This window comes from Vidua chalybeata, chromosome 5 (assembly GCF_026979565.1).
Source record: "Vidua chalybeata isolate OUT-0048 chromosome 5, bVidCha1 merged haplotype, whole genome shotgun sequence".
Lineage (NCBI taxonomy): Eukaryota > Metazoa > Chordata > Aves > Passeriformes > Viduidae > Vidua > Vidua chalybeata.
In genome coordinates this window covers 49,908,517-49,936,026 of record NC_071534.1, presented here as the reverse complement: position 1 = coordinate 49,936,026, position 27,510 = coordinate 49,908,517, and the positions used below count along the sequence as shown (strand labels likewise).

Sequence of the window (27,510 nt, the reverse complement as noted above, 5' to 3'; positions counted from 1 at the left end):
CTCCCCTGAAGGAAGAAAGGACAACAGCTCCGAAGCCCCGCCACAACGAGGGTACCGGGCATAAGCTTGTGTGCCGGGGACACAGCCCCGCCCGGGCACCATCGGCACAGCCCCGCCGGGCGCACAGCCCTACACGGCCCCGCCGGGGGCCGCTACCTCCGGGACCGCGCGGGCGGCGGCGCTAGGACCGGGCGGGCGGGCGGCGGCGCATGCGCGGGCGCCGCGGGCTGGCGGAGCGCTGCGGGCGGGGCGGAGGGGCCGGGGCAGCCGCGGAGCCGGGCCGGGCCGGACCTTCCCCCGCGCCCGCCGCAGGGCATGGGCGCCGCGGCTCCGCGCTGCGCTGCCGCCCCCCGGCCCCATGAGTCCTCGCCGGAGCAAGTGAGTGCGGGAGGCGTCCGGGCGGTAAGTGGCCGCTGTCCCACGGCCGCCGTGCCTCCCCAGGGCAGCGCGTCCATCCTGAGCTGAGAGGGGGCTGGCGTCCCCGGGCCGTGCCTCCGCTGCCCTCAGCTCCGCTGTGCCGCTGGGGTAGCCCGCGGCTTCTCCCTGCCCGCGCATTTATTATTTTTATGAGAACAGCTCGCCCCTCGCTGTCTCTGGGCGGGGCGGGAGGGGAAGGGAGGCTGCCGGGGGTCTCCGCGGGACGCGGCCGGTCCGGGCTCGGCGCGGCTCCGCCGCCTCCACCTGCGCGCTGGTCCCTCTGTAAGGCGGACTCGCCCACCCCTCTCCCCCTCTTCCCCTGCAGGGCGCCGGCGGCCCGGCCTCGGGAGGGAGGATGTGGTGAGAGGATGGGGCTGTGTCCCGCGGGGGCTCGCCATGGCCAGGGAGGACTCGGTGAAGTGCCTGCGCTGCCTGCTCTACGCCCTGAACCTGCTCTTCTGGGTGAGTGCAGCGGGGCGGGCCGGGCGCGGGCAGGTGCCGTCCCGGAGGCGAGGGGCGGACACGGCCACGGGCCGTCCGCGCTGGGCCCGGGGCCCCGGAGGTGCTGCCCTGGTGCCCTTGGTCCCATGGCAGGCAGCTCCCGCAAGGGAGTACATTTTACTGGGGAAAAAAAATGCCTTTGGAAACTGGTGGGAAGTAAAATTGAATTAGGGTTACTTATGGGAATCGGTGTACCTGTAATAGGTAAAGAGGGGAATATTCACGGGTGGCTTCCTGACTGGGTGAGTTTCAGAGCATCCTGTGACCCAAGATGAACTCCAAGCTCTTGCAGGTATTTGAATAGTCTGCCCAGAGTCTTTTTGTGTATTCAGTGGATAGGCAAGGCCTTTTGTTTTGAGGATTTCAGTCAAAGCAGAGGATTGTAAAAAGCTGTATTTATAGCAGCGGGTTTCTCACTCTCAGCACAAGTGGGTGTGATCAACTCTTGTTCCTTAAACTTTTGGAGCTTTGAAGAAACAGCAGGATGGATATTTTCAGAGTCCTCACTCATTTGCAACAAATGAAATCTCTTCCACCTGAATAGATGAGATTTGTGCGTGGTAAGGGATGCAAATGGAATGACATCGCACACCTGGGGCTCACACCTGATTCATAAGGGCTGGCTTCTGAGGTGCTCTAGACTTGAGTGATGCAGGGATGGGACTAAACCTAGTTTATATCTGATTTTTTTTCTACCTACATCCAGCCCTGGGATCCCCAACACAAGAAGGACACTGACCTGTTGACGTAGGTCCTGAGAAGCACCACCAAGATTGTTGGAGGGCTGGAGCAGCTCTTTTGCAAGGAGAGGCAGAGAGGATTGGGATTTTTCAGCCTGGAAGAGAGAAACCTTTGAGGTGACCTATTTATGGCCTTCCAGTACCTGAAGGGAGCCTACAAGGAAGTTGGAGAAGGGCTATTTACTAAAGCATGTAGTGACAGGACAAGGGGGAATGGCTTCAGACTGAAAGAGAGTAGGTTTACATTACATATTATAAAGGAAGAAATTCTTACTGTGGTACCAGTGAGTCACTGAAACAGGTTGCCTAGAGAAATGTTGTCTGTCTCGTCCCTGAAAGTGTTCAAGCTTTGAGTAACCTCTTCTAGTGAAAGGTGTCCCTGGCCATGGCAGGGGCTTTGGAATTGAGATGAAGTCCCATGATGACTGAAAACTAAGTGGAAATCAGAATATGAATGAAAGAGAAACCGCATGTGGAACAGAATGGTAGCTTTTGTGCAAAAAGGGTTGCTTTGTTCAAGCTGGGGTCATGAAGCCTTTGAAGCCTGAATAAAACTGTGCAGGAGTCAGTGGATACTGTCTGGTAAGGTCTGACTCTCAAGCTCTTAGAAGAGAACATCTGAAGTAAGCTTCAAAGTGTGTCCTGTGTGCAGCTGTCCCACTATGTGTGATGGGAGTTGAGCATTTGTCATTGCCAGCTTGGTGAGGATAGACTCGTGCATATGAAGATTCCTTAAGTGCATATTAAGAATCCTTAAGATTACACAAATGGCTAGTCTGATCATGAATACTGCTGAAAAACTGAAGGTGCAGATGGTGGCTGCAAAACACCGCTGTCTGCATTCTTTGGTTAGTTTTGGTGCCTATGGAAGCAGAGGAGTGAGAGAACTTTATCAATCACTCTGCTGCTGTTCTTGTAGATTCTCCATAGTATTGCTTGTAAATGTACAGCTGTATGCTCTGTTAGAAAAGAAACTTTTTTTAATTAGCTCAGCTGATGAGCTGTGATGTACCTGTGTGTGCATGAGAGGGAGGCAGGCAGGAAGCGTTGTTACAATGCTTTCTGTCACTTTTGACCTAAAGTCTGCTGAGCTGTAAATAATCCATAAGCAATCAGCTGAAAGGCAAAGGCTCTGTTGTAGTGGTTCATTATGTTTTATAATGGACCAGTAAATGTACTGCCTTTATTGCTCCAGAAAAGCACTGGTTTTGTGGAAATGAGTGGATTGGTATTTCAGGACCTGCAATTTGCAGAAAGCCTTTCTTCTTACAAGATAGAAATAAATTAATCATCAGTGCTCTAACTGTTTTTGGTTAAGTGACTGATGCTAGTCATAGACCTGATGATATCCTTCTGGAAGCTTTTTTCATGGGCAACTGAAGTATGCATCTGACTGCAGGATGTCTCTTTCATAGCAGTGGAAGTTGCAGTTTCAGGATATCCTCAGTCTTCAATTTTTTTTTTTTTTTTTTTTTTTTGCTGTGTTTTTTTGACAGTGCCCTGGACAAGGAATATCCTTCAGACTAAATCCTGCAGTTAACATTTGGTTTCATTCTTCTGCAATCCTCATATATATATATAAATGGGCATCACTTAGCGTAATTTGCAAGACTGAGGGATCCAGCATGATTCTATGTTCTGTAACACTACTATTTCCAGTATATTACATTCTGGACAGCCTAATTAAAGAGAAGACGTACAAAAAGGCATGATTTGGTGTTCTGTGGTCAAGACTTAGTGCTTAGCTAAGCAGCCTATCTTAGTGGTTATTGAGGGAAGACGTGTTCCTTCTGCTTCCTATTTTTCTATTCTTAGGGACAGTTATATCTAGATAGTGTGTGTGTTGGGACTTGGAGAAATTCAGTTTTGATAGCTTTACAAATATATTTTATGCAGTTTATGAGACATCAGCGTTTTTCCTTCTGGTGGGGGCTTTACTGGATTGGCAAGCTCCTGATGCTGTCCCAGCTCAGTAGCAGTCCTGGGTGTAACATGAGTATCCTCATTCATTTTGAGTACTGTATAACTTGTCCTCAAAGAATCCCTCTTTGCCACACTTTGCAGTGCTGCCACTGTTCTGTATTTTGCTGTGGTTGTTTTCCTAGTCAAACCACCTTTGCAAGCATTTATACTAGGCAGACCTTCAGTCAGAGAACGTGGTCAGCCTGTAATAATGGCACAGGCATATCACAGGAGATACTGGAGTGCAAGTATCCCCTGTGGGTTGTGCTAGAACAGGAACTGGCAAATGGTGCTGAATACAGGGAAAATTCAGTCTCCTGGCTGCTTACAGTAGTAGGGGATTAAGCAAAGCAATAGTTTTGAGATGTACAGGTTTGTTCTACTTTTCTTTGCAGCTTAGCCATGTATGTTCTTTAAAAAAAGTTATTAATAGTTGAAATAGATGAACTAGATAGTGATAGTAAATGCAACTAAAAGCAGCACAATAATTTTATTGATTTTCTCAATTTTTTGGAAGAAAAGCAAAGTATAATGTGGCAGGAAGAGTGCATGAAAAAGTCTGTATAGATTTTCTGTCTTGAGAAAACTAAAAGCTTTTTTTTTTTTTCCCTGGTGAGCACGTGAGGCAGGAGCAGCTGCTGTTGTGTTGCTTGTAATTGAGGATGATTGTACTGTAGTGCTGCGGACAAATCAAGGTTGTAAGTTGCAGTTGACTGTGTTGCAGGTGGTAAGGATCTCTTAACTGATGATTAATAGTGTCAGTGGATGTTTGAGCCCAGACAGTGATGGTGCCACTTTCACCTCATGAGCTTTTTTTGCCTAGGGATATGCTGTTTCTGTTGAACAGTGTTTAAGATTTCCTTCAGCAGTACCATTTAATTTCACTTGTGTGATTGCAGCCAATAAACGCTTCTGGCAGGTAGTGGAAATTGTTTGCATCTATCTTGAGCTTGTGTTTGTGAACAAAGTTAAAAAAAATCACATAAAATGAAAGTGGAGCACGTTTCCAGTTAAGTACTTAAATATTCTAGTTTTGCCTATGTGTACGAATTGAGAACTCAGTGTAAGTGAATATGAGTGTTGTTCTAGGAAGTAACTAAGGGTGGTTGGAAGCAGTGATATTTTATTTCCTGTTTCCTCCAACTTCAAATGCATGTGTTGAATCTTGTAATTTTTTTGCTTTATTTTTCAAGTCTGTTGTGACATGAGAAAGAAATCAGTCTATCCTACCTTCTGTGAAACCAGATTCTGCATAGAGGTTGTTTCTCCTGCGTTTTGACTTCGGCTCTTGTTGGTGGGATTTGTAGAACTTGGAATGAAAAGTCTGGGTCAAAGTTTTAAGTTTAAGTGGCAAATAATATCCATTGAAATGAACACTGCCTGGCCTGTTACCTGTAGCAGAGTAAATTGTGTTTTAGGCTAATATCCTCTGATTTTAGAGACTGCAGTTTAGACATGTAGAATTAAAACCTGCTTTTCTTAGCATTCTTTGTATAAAGAAAATAACTGTGGCTTCTGTGGGAATATGCTGTCTTTTTAAAGGAATGCTTTCAACAGAGGAAGCTACAGGAGGAGTTTTAAAGGACCCAAACTATTTTTAATTCTGGTATTTGAGAAATCTCTTACTTTTTGGTGTCTTTAGGCTGTAATATTTTTACAACATTGTTACATTACTAGACTCTGTCCTAACAGAGTTCAGCCATAAGTCAACTTTGTGTCTACCTCTATATAACTTTTTATTCCAAGTATCTTTGTAGGTGATATGGTTCACCTTGTGTGGCATATCAGCTGTGAATTGCTGGATGAGTTTCTGGAAAACTGTCCTAATGGAAAGGAAAAAAACAAACCCAGACCCCACCCAAATGTTAGAAATTGCATTAATATGCTTTTTAATTCAGAAAGAAGTGAACCACAGACACTTTTTTTGTAATACTCACAATTAACTCTGTGGAACTCATTGCATCAGCCTGGAGGGTGAATCATAAACCTGTGCTGACATAGCTCAGGGGGAAAGAAAAATTTCAAGCTATGTGCTTATACTGGTAAACCACAATCTGGAGCAAACTGGAAGGGTCCATCTGACATGTAGGTACTTGTATATTTTTTCCTTCTTTAAATTCATATCTCCTTTTGTAGAAGGTAGCTATCCAATTATTCATGAATCTCCAGTACCCTGGGCCCAGTACGCTCCTGTACCCTGAAGATTCTCTGTCATCTTGAGTCTATGCTAGGTTCATAGGAATAATAACAATTTTTAAAATATCTTGTAGCTTTTTCACAAGGTGTAGGAGACAGTTTAATTATGTGCATTTTTATAGGAATATGTGATTTAAACAAAAACGCAGATTCATTTTAATCATCTTTGTGCTCATGGGTATTCATGAGTAAAATAGGAAAGTTAGGTGTAAACCCACTAACAGCTAATGTCTAGTCCTGTGGATGATAGAAAACACATGCTCTTTTTAAGTGTGTGTGTGTATATATATATATATATATATATATATGTTGAGTTTAAAAATAATTTGAGATACTCTCTCTGTATCTCTGAGAGTGACTACTGTCCATGAATAAAAGCAAACTCTTAAAGAAACAAAATTAAGAGTATATTGTGTATATGTGAAGGCATATCATCTTGATGGTGATGTGTGGATTGTGATATGGATTGGGATACTTGAGCTGTGAGCATTGCTGTGGATTACCTGTGATGAGCAGCGCATGCCTCTTCCTCCCCAAAGCCAAAGATGTCTTGATAGTGAGATGGTTACTTTTGAAGGAAAAGTGATATCCTATCCGCAAGTCATATCCTAACAAGAAGTGTAGTGCCTTTGTAGTCATAGAGAGGGTGGTTGAAGAAATATATGCACTTCTTTATCATTCTTTGCTTTTAATGTACCCTTGTGCTACTCAGCCCAGAGGTTGATGTGGGTCTGACACACAGTAGAACTGTACCTCAGCTTTGTTTGCATGCTTGGGCTCTTGCTCTTTCTACTGTGCTTTCTCTGAGTGCCTTGAACAGCCACCTGCTGAAAAACTGGCTCATGTTCCCTGGGAGGGTGACCTCTTAGCAGCCTGTCAGTGCTTCAGCAGTTGCCTTACTGCAAACTGCGAGTTCCAGCCCGTGCCAAATGTGGAGCAGGTTGCTAACTCACTGTTGCAGCTGTGCAAGCAAACCCAGATTCAAAGTGCAAATACAAACGTGCTTCAGCTGTTTACTGATGTGGGAGGGGACCGAGGCATAACCTTGTAGGAAGCTTAGCTAAAACAAAATGTTGGAATATCTATAGAATAAAAGGTGCTTTTTTAGGAAATGGGGGATTTCACTTTTTTGTAGGCAATTCTTCTTTCTCTAAACATTTAAGTGGTTCTGCCGGGTAATACAAAAAAACAAGGCCTTTTGTCCCCCCTCCTCCACCCTAATGTCCCTCTATCCCAAAAAAATGTAGCTGTCTGTTTATCCATGGATCTGAGTTTTCTGTGTTTGTTCAATGATCTGAATATTGAACCTAATAGTGAAAAATCCTGTAAAAGCATTAGAGCGTGCTCATGACCTTGGAGTGATGTATCCCCTCTGTCCCTTGGTAAGGGTAAGTCATAGCCCAGATTACCCAAATGAATTTTAACAGGAAGATTTTCACGAGGTTTGTGTTTTGGGTTTTGCTTGTTTTTGGTGGGCTTTTTTTGTTGTTGTTTTTTTTTTTTTTTTTTTTTTTAAACTAAAATTATGGGACATATTTTGATGAATGTTGTCGTATCTTGGAAGTCATTTCCTTGTAGCCAGAAACCTTTTCATGTAAAGCAGGTTGCTCTGTAGGGCTGTTAGTCAGTGTTTCATTATGGATATCAGAGCATGGCCTGAAGATGCTTACCCATCTGTTAGAACAAAAATGATCATGTGTGATTTTTGGTATGGAAGATACTTTTAATCTTTCCTCTGATTTAATATTTAAAAAATATTCTCAAATTTGAGCAGAAGTAAAATGAATGTGTTAGAATGTTCAAATGAAAAAAATGAGAGTGTGAACACAGGTGTGGATATAGCAAGATCAATTAGACTTGCTCCCTTAAAGACAGAAATCCATGTTCATTTATTAATTGGAAATACAGATTTATTTTCCAGTTTAGGTATGGCCTCAGAGACAATGGGAGTAAAAATTTCAAAATAATGGCTTAAAAGATATATTTAATGAATTGCAGATGATTTTATATTTTAATTTTGTTGTCTAATTTACATAAGCGAGTTACCAAGACAATTTAAACTCTGCTTGGAAATGATCGCTTCTAATAGCTGAAGTCTGTTGCTGGATATTTTAATTCAGTTGTCTGAGAAAACTTTAGTAGCTTAAAAAAAACTTTACATTAGAAATTAATTTGAAAATTCAATATATTATTGTGTGCATATTGCTCATATATAAAAATAGAATTTATTCCCTAAGTTCAATCAGTGTGAAAATATATTTAAAATAGAGCATTACAGTAGGCATCATTGTGAACTCCTCAGTGTCATGTTGATGGCTATACAACATACTGTGACAGTTCAGAATTAAAACCATAGTGACTTTTGCAGCCAGCTGCAACAAATAAACATATTTTACTGCATACTAGCATATCATATTTACAGCACAGCAGACTGGCTGTCATCAGAGAAGCTTGAATGAGAACTTTTAGGGGAAATTATGTTACTGCTAATGTGAGAATTGTCTTAGAAGTTTTGTCATAAACGTGTGTTCTTTCATCTGATTGCTTGATACAGATTTTAACTGTATTATGCATATAAATCAGTTTCAAAGCAGTGACTGAAGTGGGGACTGCCAGTTTTTTGGGGCCACTGTTTTACCATCTTTCAAATGAACCAACAATAGTTGTAATCAGGACCTTGCTCTTGCCCATGACTTCTTGAAAATCACTTGGCAGTGAATTGCAGTGATGTGCCAGGTGATACTTGCTGGTGGGTTTGGATGCACACCAAGGTTTTTGGGGAGGCTGTTATTGTTTCTGCCTACTGAGTGCCTGGACTCAGTTGTACTGCTGGTTGATGGACTTCTTGTGCTGCTGGCTGAAGATCTGCATGTGCTGTAGGTGGTGTGAAGTGGTGGGTGCCTGGAGCTTTCTTGATGTCATCTGGCACTTGAGGATGTTTAGTGCTTTTACAGGGCAGCACATCTGCACATTGAGTCAGATGGAGGCTGCGGAGGCCAGACATGTGTGTTGTGTTCTTGCTGTGATTCCCTTGTGGCTATGGAGCAGGTGAGCAAGTGGATTGATGGATGGGAGCTAGTACTTGATAATCTTTTGTCACTAAAATAAACATCAGTCATTATGCAGGACAGTCTGGTGTTGCAGAGGCATCTTTCATCAGTCAGGGTGTTGCTGCCCTGAGGCTCACTTCTGCTGATCAGAGGGGGTGCAACTTTTTCCCCATCATTTCCTTCTTTAGTGAAGAGCTACCAAGCACTTGCTAGCTTATGTGCTGTGAAGTACACCTTTTGTAATGAACTTATTTGTGAATTGCTATTGTGAGTTATCAGTTTGCTCTTTCACAGGCCTCTTTTTTTTCCAAGAGGAGCCTATTGAGTATTTGCCTTCACTTTCTGCCCCACGCCTTTCTGCCACCCCAGCTGGACAAAGTTACTGACTTTCATGCCTGTGAATGAAGTGTGTCACAGCACTCTGGCTTTCAGGTCATTCAGAGTAATAATTCACTTTGGACTTTTTGAAAATACAGTGCCCAAAGGTTCCTCACTAGGAATCTGATTGGCAGGAGAGTGTTGCACAGGTAATCTGTGTGTAATATCTGTTTAGCAGCAAGGTCAGGCAATATGCTTGCACTTTTTTCAGAGTCATGCTGACCTAGCTCTTGTGCATTTTAAGAGTAGCAGAAGTCAGTAACACCTAAAGGAGTTAATGGTGGTGAAAACATGCCAGGCGCAGGGTAGGTGAGTGGTTGAGCGGTAGCCTGGCTTTCACAGGCTTTATAGGTGGAATGTTCTTGCACGTAATTTGCATCAGCAAGAAACAGTAGTAATCGTTAGTTATTCATACTAAATGAGAATAGCCAGGGAGAACCTAAATGGCCGAAATCTTTCTGAATGATGCAAGAGGTCTTTCATAGAGAGTTTGTTCTTATGAACTGAAACGCTGTTCATGTAGTTACTTTATTAGGTTAATTTCCTAGGTTGAAGAAAGCAGTCCTTTTCTTCCAGTTGCTGTTCATAAATGAAGAGGGAGTCACATTTTCTGATATGATCATTGAGCTTTACTGTAGAAGTAACACTGCCATGTGCTGGCCTCAGCTTGGTGATGTATCTGCCTAGATTTTCCATGGATTTTATGTGGGCAAAAATACATATCTAGGTAGAGAAAACTAAATTTAGGCAGACAGGACAGAAATGAAAGTTCTTGTCCTTCCTGATTTGCCTTTGCATGCAAATCCTTTTCTTCTAGCAAATGGAATGATTCTCTTAGTGACAGGACTCTGTTCAGTACTTTTGGTCTCCAGAAAGTCCTTTTACCTGTTTGCTCTGTGATCTCCCTGTTATCCGTGAATAACCTGCATGCTTCAGTATACTGCCAAATCTTACCTCTGCTGAAAGAGCAGTTTAGCCTTCATCGAAATCCCCCACCTCTTACTTCTGTGTACAATGTGTTGCCGCATGCTGTCGGCTGAAAGAAAATTGGTGCAGTCTGGGAGTGCCTAATGGACAGCAAGGAGCAGGCAGTCCACCAGTCTGGTACGTGAGGAACAATTTTATTTAGAAAGCGATCATTTTCTAGTACTGCTTTCCTAGCAGGACTATCTGGCTCTTAGAGAAAGTTTCTGAGCAGTGTTTTGATGGACTTCTCACTTCAAACACTGCTGTTGTAAAATGAAGGAACCAAATCAGGTTACATCTTAAATATCTTAAATATACCGTAAATATTTTACCATAAACAGAGTGGATGTGTGAGCTAATGCTTTTCTGTGTGTATCAACAGGCCTTTCAGAGAGATGTGGAGTATTAAAATTGTTTTGTATTGCCTTTTGACAGCAAGAAGGTAGGCTGGTTGCTTGTGGTCTGCTTTACCTCTCTCGTGTTTTTGACTGCTTGTGTGGTATGTTTGCCTGATGCTTTCTCAGGCGATAGGTGGGAGGAGATTCCAGTCATCTTGTTTTCCTTGTTCCTGCAGCTTCCTGCAAATAAGACAATAGAAAATGTTCTTTACTGTTACTATTTCACCAGCCAAAACAGATCCCACAGAGTATAAAGAACATGAGTGAATATAGTAGACATGTAGCATGCACTAACTTCCAGGAGTATGCTTGCAGCATGCCAAGCACCCAGCTCCTGCAGGCAGCACACAGAACCAGGGCAGTGCTTGTACTTTGTGCATCTGATCTGAAAAGCAGGAGGAAGCTCTGGGATAACTGCTGGGACTTCTGTGAAATCTTAAAGACAAAAGTAGTCTGCTGTGGGCATGCTGCAGGCTAAGGAGCCAGTAAGGACACAGAGTGACTTCTCCAGTTAGGTTTGAACCATTTTACTTGTTCTTCAAAACACCTTCAGGGAAATATTGAGGGCATGTGAAAAGCTAGATGTTGAGGACAACAGGGGAGATTAGCACTTCTTACTGATTTAAGAAGCTGTAAGTATAATGCTTGATGTGTCCTGTCATCAGTTCATGAAAACAGTAGTATTCAGGAAAGTCAGCATGCTTAGGGCTCCCTCCCTCAGCAAGACAGTGGTGCTTCTGAGGTCCTGTGTCTTCTGTGGTTCAGGCCTAGATACCCCCATGAAAGTGAGTGAGGAGTGCCTTGTCCTCTAGCAGTACCTCTGCTGCAGCAGCAGCAGAGCTGGTGCTGTCACAGTGTGGCAGCTTCTGAATGTGTTGTTCAGGTTTGGCTTCTCAAGAAAATCAGAGGGCAGAGCTTCTCCTGGTAAGTTCCAGGTGTGCTGAAGTGTGGCATCAGGTGACAGAAATCCTTGTCTGCTGAGGTGGTGGCAATTCTAGGTGGGGAATTCTATCTCAGTCTTGGGGATTTACTTGCTGTGGAAGCAGTCCTGGTGAAAGTGTAGTGGCTTTATGCCTCTGAAGTGCCTGACATGTTGGATACCCAAATGTTTTATAGGGTTTATAATTGAAATGCAGTTAGTTTTATTTTCATTTTATGGTTCAGGAAACTGAGACGTAGTGTTCATGGTGTGACTGTGTCAGAAAGAGCAAGAGAATCAGATTCTTCTAAATTTAACCCAAAGTTAAAGCTTCTCTCTTGAGTGTCAGTGTGTCAGGACTGTTGTATCAGATTTTTCTTCTCTAGCTGTGTACCTGGGCATGGCTTCATGGTTTCATGCAGACTGATGTGTATCACTTGTGAGCCCTGAAGAGTCACTGATTGTAGCAGTGTAAGGCCTCCCTGCTGTTTCTATGGTAAGTTATGCAGTGGTGGTATAGGAGCCAGCATTAGCATCACTAGGTGGAAAAGATTATTATCACTGGCACCCTAATACTTGGGCAACAAACCAATTCTAAGCATATAGAAGTACAGTTTTGGGGACAGTATCTTGTTCAAGCTAATGAATGCATAAAAGATGTTAGTGATGATTGATCCTCTACTTAAATTATGAATGATCTTGTAATTTGTGTTAAACACATGATAAATAACTTAATGTTTTCTTTTTAGTTGATGTCCATCAGCATATTAGGTGTTTCTGCTTGGCTGAGAGACTACCTGAATAATGTTCTCACTTTAACTGCAGAAACAAGGTAAAGCTTCTGGTCTGTGTGGGTTACTGATTGGGGTAGATGTTGTTCATTCTGTGTGGTAAGCATTTTTAATTAGGACTTTTAGAATTGAGAATCTTTCAGTTAAACTAATCATTGTTGTATTGGAAGGAGCATTTTTTGCCACAGTTTCGGGCACCAGTTGAAATTACAAAAAGAGGAAAGGTAGGGTTTCAATCATGTGCCTTTCCCTTCTGACAGGGATCAATTTTTGGCCTGTTGGCAACATGTAATCAAATTATATTACTGTTTAGTTTTGAATAATTTATTTAACCCAGAGATATAGAAATTCTATTAATTTTATTACAGCAGTGCTTATGAGCCCTGGTGATAAACAGCACCTCATTGTGCTGCATACTGTGCAAGTGCAGGGCAGGAAGATTACCTTTGCTCCAGAGAGGTTTTGGACAATGCAATTTTTGGTACCTAAATGCAGCATTTGACTTTAAAATCATGTTGAAGAGATTTTTGTGAAATGTGTAAAGTGCTGGAAAGAAAGCATCTGCTAATCACCATTTTATTCTTAATGGCTGTATTTTTTTCTTTTGTATCATTTTTTTTTGTGATTGTGCTTGTTTTGATTATTGTTCTGATTGGTTTTTAGGGTGGAGGAGGCTGTCATTTTGACTTACTTTCCTGTGGTCCACCCAGTTATGATTGCAGTCTGCTGTTTCCTCATCATAGTTGGAATGCTGGGATACTGTGGAACGGTGAAAAGAAATCTGTTGCTCCTTGTCTGGGTATGTTTCATAACTTCCATTTTGTTTCAGGAGTGTTAGAAAGGTTTTAATCCACAGGTACTAGATAAATAGCGATTATTTTTTATTACCCTGTTGAGTTACGGTATCGGTGAGGAATTGTAATTGCAAAGCACACAGTAGGAAATAATTTACTGCCTAGACTGCATTATGCTGTGACTGAAAGACAAGCAGTGTCTCAATTGCAAAAACTCACTTCATTTAGTAGAGGAGTTGCTGAAGGGAAAAATAACTCAAACTCTTCAATACTAATAATTATAGGCACGTGAGTCTGAGTACTCTGAAATATATCCGTATGCTACTGTTTTGACTCCTAGCTGAGCAACAGCTACCTAACCTAGACTTGGCATTATTCCATTGCTGACTGTGTGTGTAAAGTAACAGCATTTGTAGCTGATGAAAGTTAATTCTGAGTATATTCAGAAGCTTTGTCTACTCTTACATGGATGTGGAATTTTGCAGTTGCATTTGGTTTGAGCAAGTTTAAAAATAAGTTCCAAGTACCCATCTTTTCTCTTTATTTGGAGAGTATATAACTAAGCTGACAGCAGCTGAAATGCAGTAGTCTCTCCTGCACAAGGCTTTGTGTACAGTTTAACTGTGATGTGGCTTTGACTGTCAAGAGAGCCAAACACCATTTTCTTCATCTGGAAGTCAGTGAATTTGAGGCCAATTAAAGAAACAGTCAACCAAAAAAATGCCACTCCAACAAAAGCCCATCGAGTTCACAAAAATTTTAAAGGTTTAGAGTTAAAATTTTTAGACTGTTGGCAGTACTGAAATCCAAGAGATCCAAGAGTGCCATGTAACTGTATGCTTCTTAAAAGTGTAGCTGCAGCTCTTTGCAGAATTGGACTCTGTTTTTTAACAGGAGGATAAGCAGGATTCCAAGCTCTCTGTAAATCGAAGAGAGCAGGAGCAATGAGGTTTATCAGACTTGACTGCTGTAATTGCAGTAGGAGAAATCGGACAGCTAGAACCCTTCAGCTCTTGGGAATATGCAGGGTCCCATACAAGTAGGGTTGGGCTCCTGCTGTTTTTTCACTACACTGTGTGTTGGATTTTCACAGAGTGCATTCAGTTGAATTTTTCTTGTGAATCTGTGCAGGCTTAAGTATGTGACACCTAAACCTCACAGATTTTACACAAAATGTCCGTAAAACACCGTAAGAAATTGGCTGAGATTTATGGAACCTTTGCTTTTCTCTAACAGAAATATTCTAACTGCAGGATAAACAGTTGCAAAACTGTACTGAGGTCTTGTATTAAAATATCTTTTTTTTTTTTATTTATTTATTTGAGAGGATTGGAGAAAGCTTTATTTGATATTTCCAGCTGAATATCTGCAACAAAAGTGTTCCTCAGTTGCAAGCGGGCAGTACTGTTTCTCTTTCTGGATATTTTGTTCACCCTCTATGCAGTGTGAAGATTGCTTATTCAAAACTATATTGTTGGGGAAAACTCTCATTTAAATCTGAACATGTTAAGAGTAACAGAATAGTCATTGCATTTTTTATTTCTAGATCTTAACATTGCAATGTTAAAATCACTGGCAACAAGTTCTAAGACAATTACTTAGTTATGGGCATGTGTGTAAGAGTAATGGATTCATATAATTATTTCTCTAGTAATCTTACTTACATATCTTAAAAGTGCTTTGTACATATTTTTGTTTCATCAAAATAGTGAAAGTATTAAAATATGCTAATCTTAGGGGTTTTTGTAAAGGTATAAGATTACTTTCATAATGTGTTCTTTATTTTGTAGTGGTGGTAGTTTTTAATACTAATTAAATTAATTAAATGGTAAAAGTAACTATATGATGTTGATTGATGCCACATAGTATCTGGGGAAAGAAAAAGTTGTTTTGGGTATAAGCTTTGAAAAAACCCACCTTACTACTTCAAGAGATAATGAAGTTAAAACTAGTTTTGACCTTCAGTTTATTTACACTGCGAGTGAAAATAAGAAATAATTTATAGCCTTTAGTACCATCTTGAAATAAATAATTTGAAGTGTGCTTAGGCAGTCAAGTTAAACTAAATCAAAACAAGACATTTCTATCATTTTATGTTGCGATATTTAATTTTTAGGAGCTTGAGATTTGCTCTTACTAAAAAAACTGATAAGCAAAACTAAATTATATCTTCCTAAATATGTCATTGTCTTTGACTGATTGTTAAATGAATGCAGTTATGTTGTACCATATAGAAGTATGCCGACATAAGTCAATGCTTCATTCATCAGACTAATCAGAAAACTGATGGATCAATAAAATGAGCTTTTGTTCAACCAGATGAACTAAAAGAAAAGAACCTTCATGTAAAACATTAACAACCTCTTCAATCATGCTTTTAGTCTTCTTTTTGAAGTACATGAAAGCCATAATGATGGCATGCACAGATAATTGGATACAAATCTTCAGGTTCCTGGCAGCATGCTCATTACAAGTTCTGATGTTAATTGAAATGGATTTTTGGAAAATGTAATAAAGTGTACAGATAATAAAATAAATATAGTGCTTGGTTTTAATACATTTGAATACACAATAATTTTCAGTTGTTCTTGAAATTTTGTCTTGGAATTAAATGCTTGAAACTTTTCCATCTTCACATGGGGGCATAAGTATAGGTCACACTCATATTTGCTCACCTTAATAGTAGGAAAATGTAAAACCTCATCTTCTAAGGTGCATGCTCTGGACTTTTTGTAGAACCCTCATTTTAAAGCTATGATATTTTCATTTTAATTATTTCAGAAATATGTCGTGAAGGGTAGTTTGTCTAAAGAGTCCATATGTAACCTTGAGTTTCTATATTTTTTTGTATGTGATTGACCAACATTCTCATGTAGAAGTAGCTGTGATGCTAGCCTAAAGTGGAAGATCTGAGCTCTTTGAAGTCACTGACGTGGATGCATGAAAAGTGCAAGGATGGGAGGGTCTCAGTTTTATGGTGGTTGGTACAGTTCTTTCAACAAGATTGGTTGTGGATTTGAAAAAAAATACTTTGCTTCTCTTCTTCTGAGGCTCTGTTTTGGATTGTTTTCAAAGTTTGTTGTGCACATTGCCTAACTGAAAAAACCCAAACCCTAACAAAATGCATATCTTTTAAGAGTAGTAACCTGAGGATGTGGGTGGGTTGTTTTGGTTTTGTTTGATATTTTTAAAATTTTGTTTGGGTTTTTGTTTGTTTATTTTTGTTGTTGGAGGGGATTTGTTTATTTGTTTGGTGGTGTTGTTTGGGTTTTTTTTTTTTTTTTTTTTGAGTTCTTGTTTTATTAAAATAACAAAAGTAAGCTCTGGTGCTTGGCAAGAAGAACTTCATGAAAATCCTACTGGAAAATAATTCCTGGCTGAAATTTTCATTGTAAGTTCTTGTATTTTTAACCATGACTTTTCTGTAACTGCAGCATTCAGACAGCACAGGATTCAAATTTGTCTATGTTTTTACAAAGGGGAAAACTATTAGAAATATTTGATGGTTAAAAGGGCAAATCCTGTTACTGATTTTTATCACATAGTTGACAGAGTAATAAATATTCCTTAGAGCTAAACATTGTTAGACCCTGTTGGTGTGTGGTTAAACAGCTTATTAATTCAGGTTCTGGTGGAACCTGGTTATAAATTAGACCCTGGTAGACTAAGCTGTATATTGGGTTGAAACACAACCAGACAAACCATCATTAACTTGTGGTTTCTGTGAAGTCTATCTAAAGAATGCTGAGATACTGTTGACTGTATCACCTCTTGTGGCAAATTCTTCTATACACATACACCCATTTCAGTCCATGTGGATGCAGAGGTGACAGGGTTGATTAAATTTGGACATCTGCTATTTTGCAAGATACCAATAATTGCTAATGTTTTCTTCCTAGAAGGCATTCTTACTCTGTGTGAAATGTTAGCTGCTCTACAGTACCACAGCATCAGCTATTCTGTAGTATTTATGACAGAAATTAATATGAGACTTTAGTGATAACAAATTTTGTTGTCTGGTTTTTTTTCCCTTCTTGTGGCAGCATGTGTTTCTGCAGTAATACATAGTATAGGTTATTTGCTCTGTAGTGAGAGAGGATATTCATTCCTATCCATGTGGATTCTTAGCACAGTTACAGCGCTCCAATACCTTGTACTAACATTTGGCACTGGAGTTGTTATTTACCAACCAGAAGTATTTCTAAGTTATTTAGATACCAAGCATTGAAGGGAAGAAACAACTAACAAACATACTTGGTGTAAACCCGTGCAGTTTAGTATTTAAGCTGGACAGACTGAGTTTATATTTTGTGGCTTTTATCAACAGCCCATTTATCAATGTGATATGAGTGGGAGGAAGACAAAGATTCACAGGACGGGTTGGCCTTCCTTGTTTGAAAGACTGGTTTAAATGTGTTTATAATACTGTAGTTTGTGTCTGATGAGAAGCCAATACTCTGCTAAACCTCAGTTTTTGATAGCCTAACTAAGGGGCTGGACATTAAGCTTGCATTCTGAAGTGCTGCTTGTTTGATGTTCCACTGGTAAGAGAAAATACACTAAAAGTTCACCAATTTTTATTATACCCCAGTATATGAGCAACTTTGTCAAAAATAGAGTATTTTTTCTTTCTAAGTTTCTAAATTTGAATTCAAAGGTAAACTACTGGAGATGATGCCTGTACTAATTACTATGCATCTTTTTTCCTTGAAAGGGAGAGCATGTGTCTTTCCTATTTCGATTAGAATTTTTAAGGTTCAGACAAGTTGTTTGATTTTGAGATGGATTTTGGTGATGCCACAGTGTCACCACAGAGCTAAGCCAGGCTATGCAGGAAAGTGTGCACTCTGTAGGTCTCCCATCTTTGTGGAGTGGAGTACATTGGTCCTGGGGTTCAATGCCAATCTCTCTGTCTTCCTGTGTAAGCATGGTGTATTTTGTTGACCTTGTCTTTCCTGACATAAATAAACCCTTGCTGTGTATGTCCTTAAAAGACTTTTTCAAAGGCAAGTGCTTTGAAACAGTTTCTAATTTCCTTAAGTGGGAGAGGGAGGCTACAGAGGAGACATGAGTTTCTTGGCTGTGTGGGATATTGGGAGTTGTGTAGCAATGAAGGTGCTGCCTGCAGAACACAGCAAGCAAGAGCAGCTGTGTATTTGAGCAGCATGGGGGAGGCATGACAGGAATTGAACTGGTGGGAGTGTCCAAGTCTTCTTGCAAGTACTTGACTTAAATCCAAATGTTTGCTCTGATCATGTTGATGATCTGCTGCTTTCATCCTGTCACTGAGCAGCTGCCTTGAATGCTCAGCAATGTTGCAGAGGCAATGCAGCACTATTTGGTGCCATTATCCAGCATCTCCAAGTAACAAGAACTGTCTGGCCTCTTGAGGGCAGTTCAGGGAAATACATTTGACTTAGGACAGCAAAGTTGGATATTGCCATTAGGAGGCCATGAATTTTAATTCTTTTCTGTATATTTCTTCAGTAGTGAAGAGACCTTTGCTCTGGCTTTAGGAAAGAGACACAGTGCTGAAAGGTAGATACCTACCTTTGACAGTAGTAATTTGATGGTTTCAGTGTTTTCTGCATGTCACATGGTGTCTGGACTCCTGTGCCATGCTTTTTACTGCATGATGTACTTCTAGGCTCACCTGATGGGAAGTGATTACTGTGTTTTTGGGAACTTATATCCTGAGTGTTCATTTGACTGGGTGTCACTGTGTTTGGCCTCATGATCCTTTTGGAACAAGCCGTGTAGCTCTTTTCTTCCTTGTTCCTGTTTTCCCTCATTGCCACTTGTTACACTGTTAATACTGCTTCTTCCCTCCAAGTTCTTGAAAGTCATTGATACCCAGGGCAGTAGCGGAGAATGAAACTGCACCAGAACTGAAAAAAGCTCTGGAATAATGCTCCAAGGTCAAAAGAGGAGGTAAGATAGTAATAAAAGGGTTGGTGAAGTGATGGATGTGGGTACCACAAAACTACAGAAAAGACAGGGACTGATATGTTTGTAGGTTCAAGGCACTGGGGTTGTTGAAGGGGGGTACCAGGATGGGAATGACAGCTGCTGCATCCTGACTGAGAAAAGATGAGGAGCTGCTGAGAAAATATATATGGTCTTGCTGCCATAGTGTGGGGTTTTTTTCCCCCTCTGTCCTTTCCAGCTCTTGTTTTCTCATTGCTTGTTGGCCCAGTTTTTTTTTTTCTCTGCTGAAATGAACAGGAAATGGGAGAAGTTCCTAAGAGCAAGGAAGGAGTATATGAAGCCACAGAGCCTAGCCAAATCTCTGTATCTTGTATGAGACACAGCCCAGCCTCACTGGTGGGGTATGCCTTGTTGCTGTTGTTCAGCTGTATTCTTGTTGCCACAAACTGAGTATGGAGTGGATGTCCTGTCAGGTAAATTAATCTTTTTCTTGTTGAAACATACCATTTTGTTTAACCACAAAGGCACTTTACTGTGTCCATGAGGGCTGGTTTTATATCATAAGAGCATTTCTTCACTCAAAATGTTGATTGTTTGAAGTGTCTTGGGGCATGCTGAAGGAGAGTCAGTGTATCAGCACCAAATGGGTCTATTTTACAAGTAAAAGGGTTTTCTTGACTAAGGAAACATTTTTATGGTGTGTAATTTCCTTGGTATCAAATAAAGAGCAGGTAGACAAGTGAAGGAAGCTATGTTTTGAAAAATCTGTGCAAAATAGGAAACTTTAGGTTTTGATATAAATCTTACGAAATAGGGGAAGAAAAGGGGGAAAGGGACTATGACAAGCCATAAGAAAATCATGGTCTAATGTCTGTCTTCACCTAGGTCCTGTTTTTAGTACTTTACCGTGCAATAACCCTTATTTTGGGAAGTTCACTGACTTGAGGTGATTGAACCCTTAGCAAATAAATCCTAATAATCGTTTGGAGAGTGTTTGCTTATTTCCAAAATTATATCAGTTTACATATATAAGCAAAGATAACCAGTAAAGTTAACATTTACAACAGGTGAAGAATAGCCTACAGAAGAATCAAGGCTATGAACAAAAATCTAACCATTCATAAATAATTTTATTTATTTTTTTAAAAAAACAAATGGCATAGTAAAAAGAACTTGGATACATAGTTTTAAAAACTAGAATGTTCATTGCCATAAAAAAATTAATTTAAAAATTACTTAGAAAATTTTACAAAAAAGAAGTGGACTTTGCAAAGATCATAGACTTTAAGATATTTTGATAAAATTTTGTGATCTGGGAAACCAAATCTAAGATAATAGAGATGCTTGATCCTTTTTGTGTGGAATGTATTTATTTTGAAGAACTGGATGACATTCCATAGCTTATGTTGCAAGTTGGTGGTTTCTGCTCATTTCCCTGTTGTCTTTTGGCTGTGTGTCTCACAGATTTCTGTGTTGTCAAGCAAATAAGCCAAATTTAAAATCAAAATGATTTATGGACTGTTAATTCCTACAGGGCAGGGCTCAGGGTGCAGGGGAGGGAGGCAGGGGAAAATTTGCGCTGCTGAAGTGGATAAACAGGATGTCAGTTTTCCATGCAGCTTGTCTGACTCCGTTTAATGAATGTTTGCTCAATTTTTAAAAAAGATTGCTGGATTAATCATTAAAATAACCTTGTTAGTTTGTAAACTGACAAAATAATAGGAATCATAGCTTCTTAGTTATTGAAGTAGGAAGGACTTGTTACATTTTACACAGAACAGTTCTGGTTCCTGTTGATGATGCAGTGGTGATGGTCATCTGAGGTTTCCCTCGGGTTGGGGCAGAGAGATGTTTGGATGGCTTGCATCTCCGAAGATCAAGGCTGATGCTCTCAGGCTGTTAGCCATTGGGAAATGCTATGCATAGCTCTTAATATCTGCTGGCATTTGCTTTACATACCATATGCTCTGATCTTTTAGAGGTTATGGTAGGGTTTCATTCTGCAGCTGCCCTCTTGGAATTTCCTTCAGCCCCTGCCCTTCCAGAGCTTTCTTCACCTCTAATGCCACATGGAACATGTTGCTCAAGAAAGCAGTGTGAGACAGCAAGTCTGAGGAGAATAGAGTTGTTGATCAGCTACTCTTTCTTTGCTCTGGCATAAGGGCTGGGTTTTTTCTCGAGTCTGAGGGGAAAAAAAGGTTTTATATCTTTTGGGAGAAAAGTGTTTGGGAGGAGAGTACTAAAGCTTAAAAAAAAGATGTTTATGAAATAAAATGCAGGTGATTTGAATGATGGTTCCTCAATAAGTACACTGATCCTTTAAAGAAAGGTGCATTTGCTCAGAAAATGACGGATTTCTACAGTCTCGTAGAAGAGGGTCTCTGAAAGCTTCCCATGCTCTCTCTTTCCTTCACTATATTGCAACTTCTGGCTCCAGTAGTTAGCCCCTGCCTGCCACTTCTATTTGCTTTCATATACAGAATGTACACTTGCTTTCTTACTGTCAGGAAGTGGGCTTAACAAGTCAGTATTTTGACTGTGTTGTGTGGTGGGATATACTTGTTCTCTAGGGATTAATTACGTAGATGGTGAAGTCTCCTCAGGTTGACAGTAGTTAACTAGGAAGCTGTCAGAACAGAAGAGCATGATGCAACATAAAATCAAAAAGGTCTGAGTGAGGAAAAGATTCAAGACAATTCTTGTGCCTTTCTAGTTCTGATGAAATTTGGGTTGGCACAGAACCCAATGTCTGTTCATGTTCATGGCTTTTGCTTCCAAATCACACTTGCAAGTTGCAAACAAAACAATCACTGGTCTGAGTGGGCTCAAAGGAGCGTGACTGGGGATGTTTTTAGATCTTTGATTCTCCTTGTGCATAGGCTGACAGCACAGTTTTACTGGTTATAGTAGCTGCTTGCTGATGAAGGATTTCATAGGTCATTGGCAGCAACTTACTGAAGCCATCAGTGGCAAAGTGAAAAAACATGTGAAAAAAACCCATCACTTTCAGAATATACATGGGCACACTCAGCTTTGTAGTACGGCAGCTCTTACCTGCTTGAGTTGCTTGGCAGCACAATGCCATAGTGACTTGGTCACTAAATACCCCAAGTGGCCAAATTTCTATTGGAGTTCCTGGTCTTTTTTCCTGACAGAATGTTTACACAGGATTGAGAAGGGCATCCTCAGAGGACAGTCATGCAGGTTGTGTATCTGTGCCAGTAGGATCATCATGGTAGCTGAAGTAGGGCACTGGCTGTTGACAATTGCCCTGGCTGTTGCACTGAAGGAAACTACTGCAGGGTACTAGAGTTTTAACTCAAGTTTTCCTTTGCTAAATGTAGTTAGAATTCAATATTTCTGCTGGTAAAAAATCTCAGAAGAATTTAAAATCTCTCTCCATGTACTGTGTTTTCTTAGTGTTCTCCATCATCCTGTAGCCATGTTAGTAACAGAAATAAGTTATTTTTCACCAGTTCTTTTCACCTGTTGCCTGAAAAGCATAGACTAATTACATTAGGTTATTAATTGCAGGTATCATGTGGTGTCCTTCACCTCTCTTGCAGGACTGATGTGCTGGAAAAAGAGTTGGTTAAGCCTCTGCAGTCTGTCAGTGCTGCAAATACAAGTGCTTGTGGAATGTTCCAGGTGTTAGATGAAATGTTCCTGTTGGAAAGCTACTGCTGTACAGAGCTGCTGCCTCCTTCTCTTCTCCCTCCTTCCCTTCCAGCCTGTGATCTATAGTAGAGCAGGCTTAACATGGAGGTTGCAGGAGACCAGTTCCTGCTAACTGACACCATCCATTTTGCAGTGAAGGAATGCTGAAGTTGAGTATCTTGGCCACAAGCATGACATACGGAGCAGTAAATGGCTAATGCTTTATTTATTTTTTAGGTTGGCAAGTATTTTTACTTTGATTTATTACGCTCTGAAGAGTGTTTTCTGCCAGCATTTCAGTCATTCAGCTTCTCTTAAGGAAATAACTTTTTAGGTTTTTCACAGTTTTTCTGGAGGAAGAAATCCTTCCGTGAAACTGATGGGTTTGTAACAGGATCAAGGCACCACTCCAGTTTTCTGATTACTTCGCATAGTCAGACTAAGGAGAGAATGATAGTGATTAGCAATTGCCTACAAAAGGGAAATGCTAAAAGTCTGTAGGATTTGCCTTGTAAAGGGTCTCTTAAAACAATCACAACTGTGCTTTTATCATAGCTTGTAGATGCCTTTGCAAAACTGTTCACTCCCTTATATGCCTTCCCCTTCTTACCCTCTCTCTGCCAAGAAAAGAGAAAAAGAAAGAAGCGAAGAAGCAATAGAAAATGCCTCAGCAATGGCCAAGAATACTCTGAGGGAGATGTTCTGTAGAAGGCACTATCAGGGACTTTCTGGCGCAGTTTTGAGTGTGATACACAACCGTGCTTCTCAGTGAGTTACTCGTCTTTACGACATGTAGCCACACGGCCCACAGGAAGAAATATTAGGCCTGCTTCAAAACCAAGTCCCTGTTTCTGGCAAGAACAGAAGCATGGAAATGCAGGAAGATGCATTTAGCATTCATACTTTTGTGGGACTTGAACTGGGGACAAGGAATAAGCATTGAAGCCAGTAATAATTTCTAGATTTGGAAGATGGAAATTAGGGGTAATACATTTAAATTACAGAGGATTTTTTTCCCCCACAAAAACTTTTATAAGAAGTATTTGTTTTGCAAACCATGATATAGAGAGAGATATAATACTCCCTTTCAGTAGTGGAGAGAAACAACCTCCTGTGTGCGAGTTTAGTGTGCCTGCTGTCACTCAATTCAAAGCATGGCCTTTCATGTTTGAAAACTCATTATTTTCTCTTTTATGTTATGGACAGAGATGGGCTTTCTCAGGACAGAAAACTTGATTCTGCAGTGTCCTGATGCGTATAGATGTAGCCAGTCAGGAGTGCTCAGTCCCTGGCAGAGCCAGTAGTGGTTTATGAGTGAATCTGGCTGAATAGTTTTCTATCTTGAGCTGTATTCAGTAATAGGATAAAATCTTGGGTTTGGCTCTTCTGTCTTCTACTACTACCACAAACACTATTAACTTACACACTGAGAAAGATGGAGAAGTTTCAAATGTTAAACATGACGAATTATTGAATGAAATGTTACAAAAACCTGCAAATTAAGAGTTTTGCAGAGGACACCGTATGTACACTCCCAGATGTATCACTTTCACCAAGATCAGTGATTTTTGTATAAGATTCAGAGATGGCAGACAGTCCCAAGCTTGTTGTTCAGTTAAGAGTATAAACCCACTGAAATGTCTTCTGACAGCAGAGAAGTGAAATGCACTTTTCATTGAAACATTTAGTTTTTCTCCCTCTCAGAAATGTTGGTATTAGTCATAATGCCCTTAAACTTTTTTATTGCAATTATTTATTAAGAGAGCGTGTGTCACTGAAGCGTATGGCATTCGTTCCTGATTCCAAAGTGAATACGTAGAAAAGTAGATTTCTATGTTTGCTTTATTTTATAGAACCCTTTGCATACCTATTAGGCACTGCAGTGATAGTAGATACATTGCATATAAGCTCGTTAATTTATTTTTTAGAGAAAGCACTGTTGTTCTTGGAAGGTATGACTCATGTTTTTCCTCTTTTGGACCTTTGAAGGATGACCATTTTGGTTATTGAAGATCTATACTGGAGCTCTGTGTGTGCTTGCCATGTTGATTTGTAAGGAAATGCAGTGTGTTGTTCAGCTGCAACAACTGTAAAGATGCAATGTAACATGATGAAGACTAGTAAAACAGGAATCCTTCTTTCAGTACCATCTTTATTGGATAGACCTTTGCAGGGGGAGGGTATGGGTACAGGTTTCTCCTGAAAATTAACATGAGTATCTTTACACACACTTCTTACATATCTCTGTGTGTGTCTACATGCCTAATTCAAGGAGTTAGATTTGGTGAGCAAGTAGAGATTAAGGCAAGATCAGTAGCTGCCAAGGTATCTGTGAATTACTCAGTTCCAGACCTTTCATTCGGGTGAATGAAAAAGGTGCTATGTAGACAGCTGTTAAAGCCTAACATTTGTGGATTTCTACTCTGTTTTAAACAGAGTAAATATATCTTATTTACCCACTAATAGAAAAAAAAATCACTTGCCATAAGTACATGTTTTCTGTCCTAAATAGATTCCAGAATGAAATAACTAGAAGCCATTTGGTGTGTATCCTACTGATGTATCCTGTGTATCCTATCCTGTATTCTATTTTATTTTATATTGTTATGTTGTTTCTTTGATTTTCAAATTAAATTAAAATCCATGAAGATTGTAGCTTTAATGTCTTGTGTACTGAGAACAAAGGGAAGCTCAGTCCACTGACATGGAAGAAAGTTTGGAGTCAAGAATGAATGAGAGTGTACTTCTGCTTTAAACAGAAGATAAAAGGCTTATTTTTAATAGGGAACACCAGTTAAAACAGCCTTAAATTCCATGTAGCTTTATGCTGCAGTTCAGAAAGGGTTTGTTGATGCTATAAAGAAGATACTCCTGCTCTTTTTAATTGCAGCAACCAGTTTTTCTTAAGCATTACCAAGCATTACCAAGGTTTGTACTTCTTCATTTACACTTGTATTTCCTATTTTTAAATAGCTCAAGGGTTATACCATCTAATAGTAAAAGATATTTCAAGTAATCTTTAAATATTTGTACAGTTAGGCCAGACCTCATATACCTAAATCACTTTGATAAGAATGTAGTTTTCAAGAAAGAAATGTCCCATGATCTTAGTTTTTATAAAGTTTGCTGCCTGAGTCTTTCATATTTTGGTTACAAAAATGTATTTTTGTTTCCATGTCTTAAATCATGTGAAATTTTAATAATATTTTCAGATGTTCTTTAACTTCGAAGATAGACTTAACAATATTAAACTTTGAAAAATACTTTTATTTCAAAGGGGATGAAAAATAGCTAAGACCATTCTGTTTTCTGCAGTATTTTGGAAGCTTGCTTGTAATATTCTGCGTTGAACTGGCCTGTGGTGTTTGGACCTACGAGCAGGAAATAATGGTGAGTCAGAAAAGAAGGCTGCATTTTTTCAGCAAAATAAAACTAAGTTTTCCATTAGCTAGCTGTTTTCTAATTGCTGTAGTGTTTATCTCTGTTCATTATTCTGACAGTTTAATTTCAACTGATTGCCTTCATTTTAAACAGAGAATTCTCCTGGGAGAGCTTGTCTCTCTGGAAGGCCCTGTCTGGGTTTCTCCTTACCCTCTCTGTATTTGAGAGCCAAATCCTTTATCCCCCCATTTAAGAACTTAACTTTTTTTTTTTTTAAATTCAGTTTGTTGCCTGCTGCTCAGGCAGGTTCTCATTGAAGTCTTTGATATTTTTGAGGATAAATTAGAACTTCAAGCTTAAATATGGATTTTGAGAGAGGAGATAATTTGAAGAGATTTTGTTGCAAAAGTTCTTTGCGTTTTAAAGAGCATTGTAAACAGACAGCATGTTCTTTCCATAGAGGCTTGCTGTCTGCTAAAATCTGCACACTGCCTCCACAAGCTATAAATGCCAGTTTTAAGCAAAACATGTCTTGACTATAAAACACTCTTCTGTAAACTTATGAAGAGGTTTTATCTCTGTCTAGTTTTTATAACTGCACCAATCTTTAATTTTTCAAACTGAGGACTTGTAACCATCATGTAAGAAAATAAGTAAGTGTTGAGCAAATTAAACTGAAATATAACTGCTGGCTGCTATATCCTTACATCTTGTAATCAGTCTGGTACATTTGTATGAACAGAGGGACAAATATCTTTCTCTCAACTCCCAAGATATGCCCAATATAATGGTCTTTCCAACAGTGAATGACTATTATATTGCAGTAAGATGTGAAGTAGCTTTCTTAATATTTACTCGGTTCTTGGACCAAAGGAATTTCTGGCAGATTTGAACTTGCATAGCAGGACTTTGCATCAGAATTCATTCCCTTACAGTACAGATTCCAGGGAGCTATTCCAATATAATAGAGATTAAGACTGTTCCTGTGCTTTAAATGTCAGCTTGCGTTGATTCATTTTAAATTGAGAATACAGGCAAGATGCATTCTTCATGTTATGGGCTCAGCTGCCCTCTGCAGGGGTTTTACCAAGGATGATTGTTACAACTAAAATGCATAGTTCCACAAAAATCTGGTCAGTGGAAACTGCCTGAAATAACATAGCCTTCACAGCACTGGAACATGCTTTTTCAGCCTTCATTATTTAGTTAGAAAACCTGAAGTTATGGTGTGTTTTAGTCTGACCCCCAAGCTTTTGGTTATCTACTATTCTACTGAAAGGCAAACCTGGGACAGTTTGGTAAAGGCTGGCATAGCCCTACCATATGTTATGTCACTGGTCATGCTGTTTCCCTTCAGAAGGAAACATGGCTGTCCCTCCAGCCCTTCACTAAAGGAAGCAGCACTGGATTACATGTCTGCATCTTCTGCAGT

The 27,510-nt window shown here is 40.0% G+C and overlaps 1 protein-coding gene across 2 annotated transcripts in view; it reads left to right on the top strand.

Annotated features, from left to right (window-relative positions):
• The first annotated feature begins 268 nt into the window (after positions 1 to 268).
• Positions 269 to 27,510, top strand: part of TSPAN12 (tetraspanin 12) — a 39,923-nt gene continuing 12,681 nt past the window's right edge. The window contains exons 1-5 of one of the 2 annotated variants that reach the window (XM_053943971.1): positions 269 to 378; positions 743 to 879; positions 12,277 to 12,359; positions 12,982 to 13,117; positions 26,013 to 26,087. In XM_053943971.1, coding sequence (XP_053799946.1) covers positions 814 to 879; positions 12,277 to 12,359; positions 12,982 to 13,117; positions 26,013 to 26,087 — 360 coding nt within the window. In that variant the 5' untranslated portion in view covers positions 269 to 378; positions 743 to 813. Of the gene's footprint in view, positions 403 to 742; positions 880 to 12,276; positions 12,360 to 12,981; positions 13,118 to 26,012; positions 26,088 to 27,510 lie in introns of both variants that reach the window. The other variant, XM_053943970.1, reaches the window with a different exon arrangement.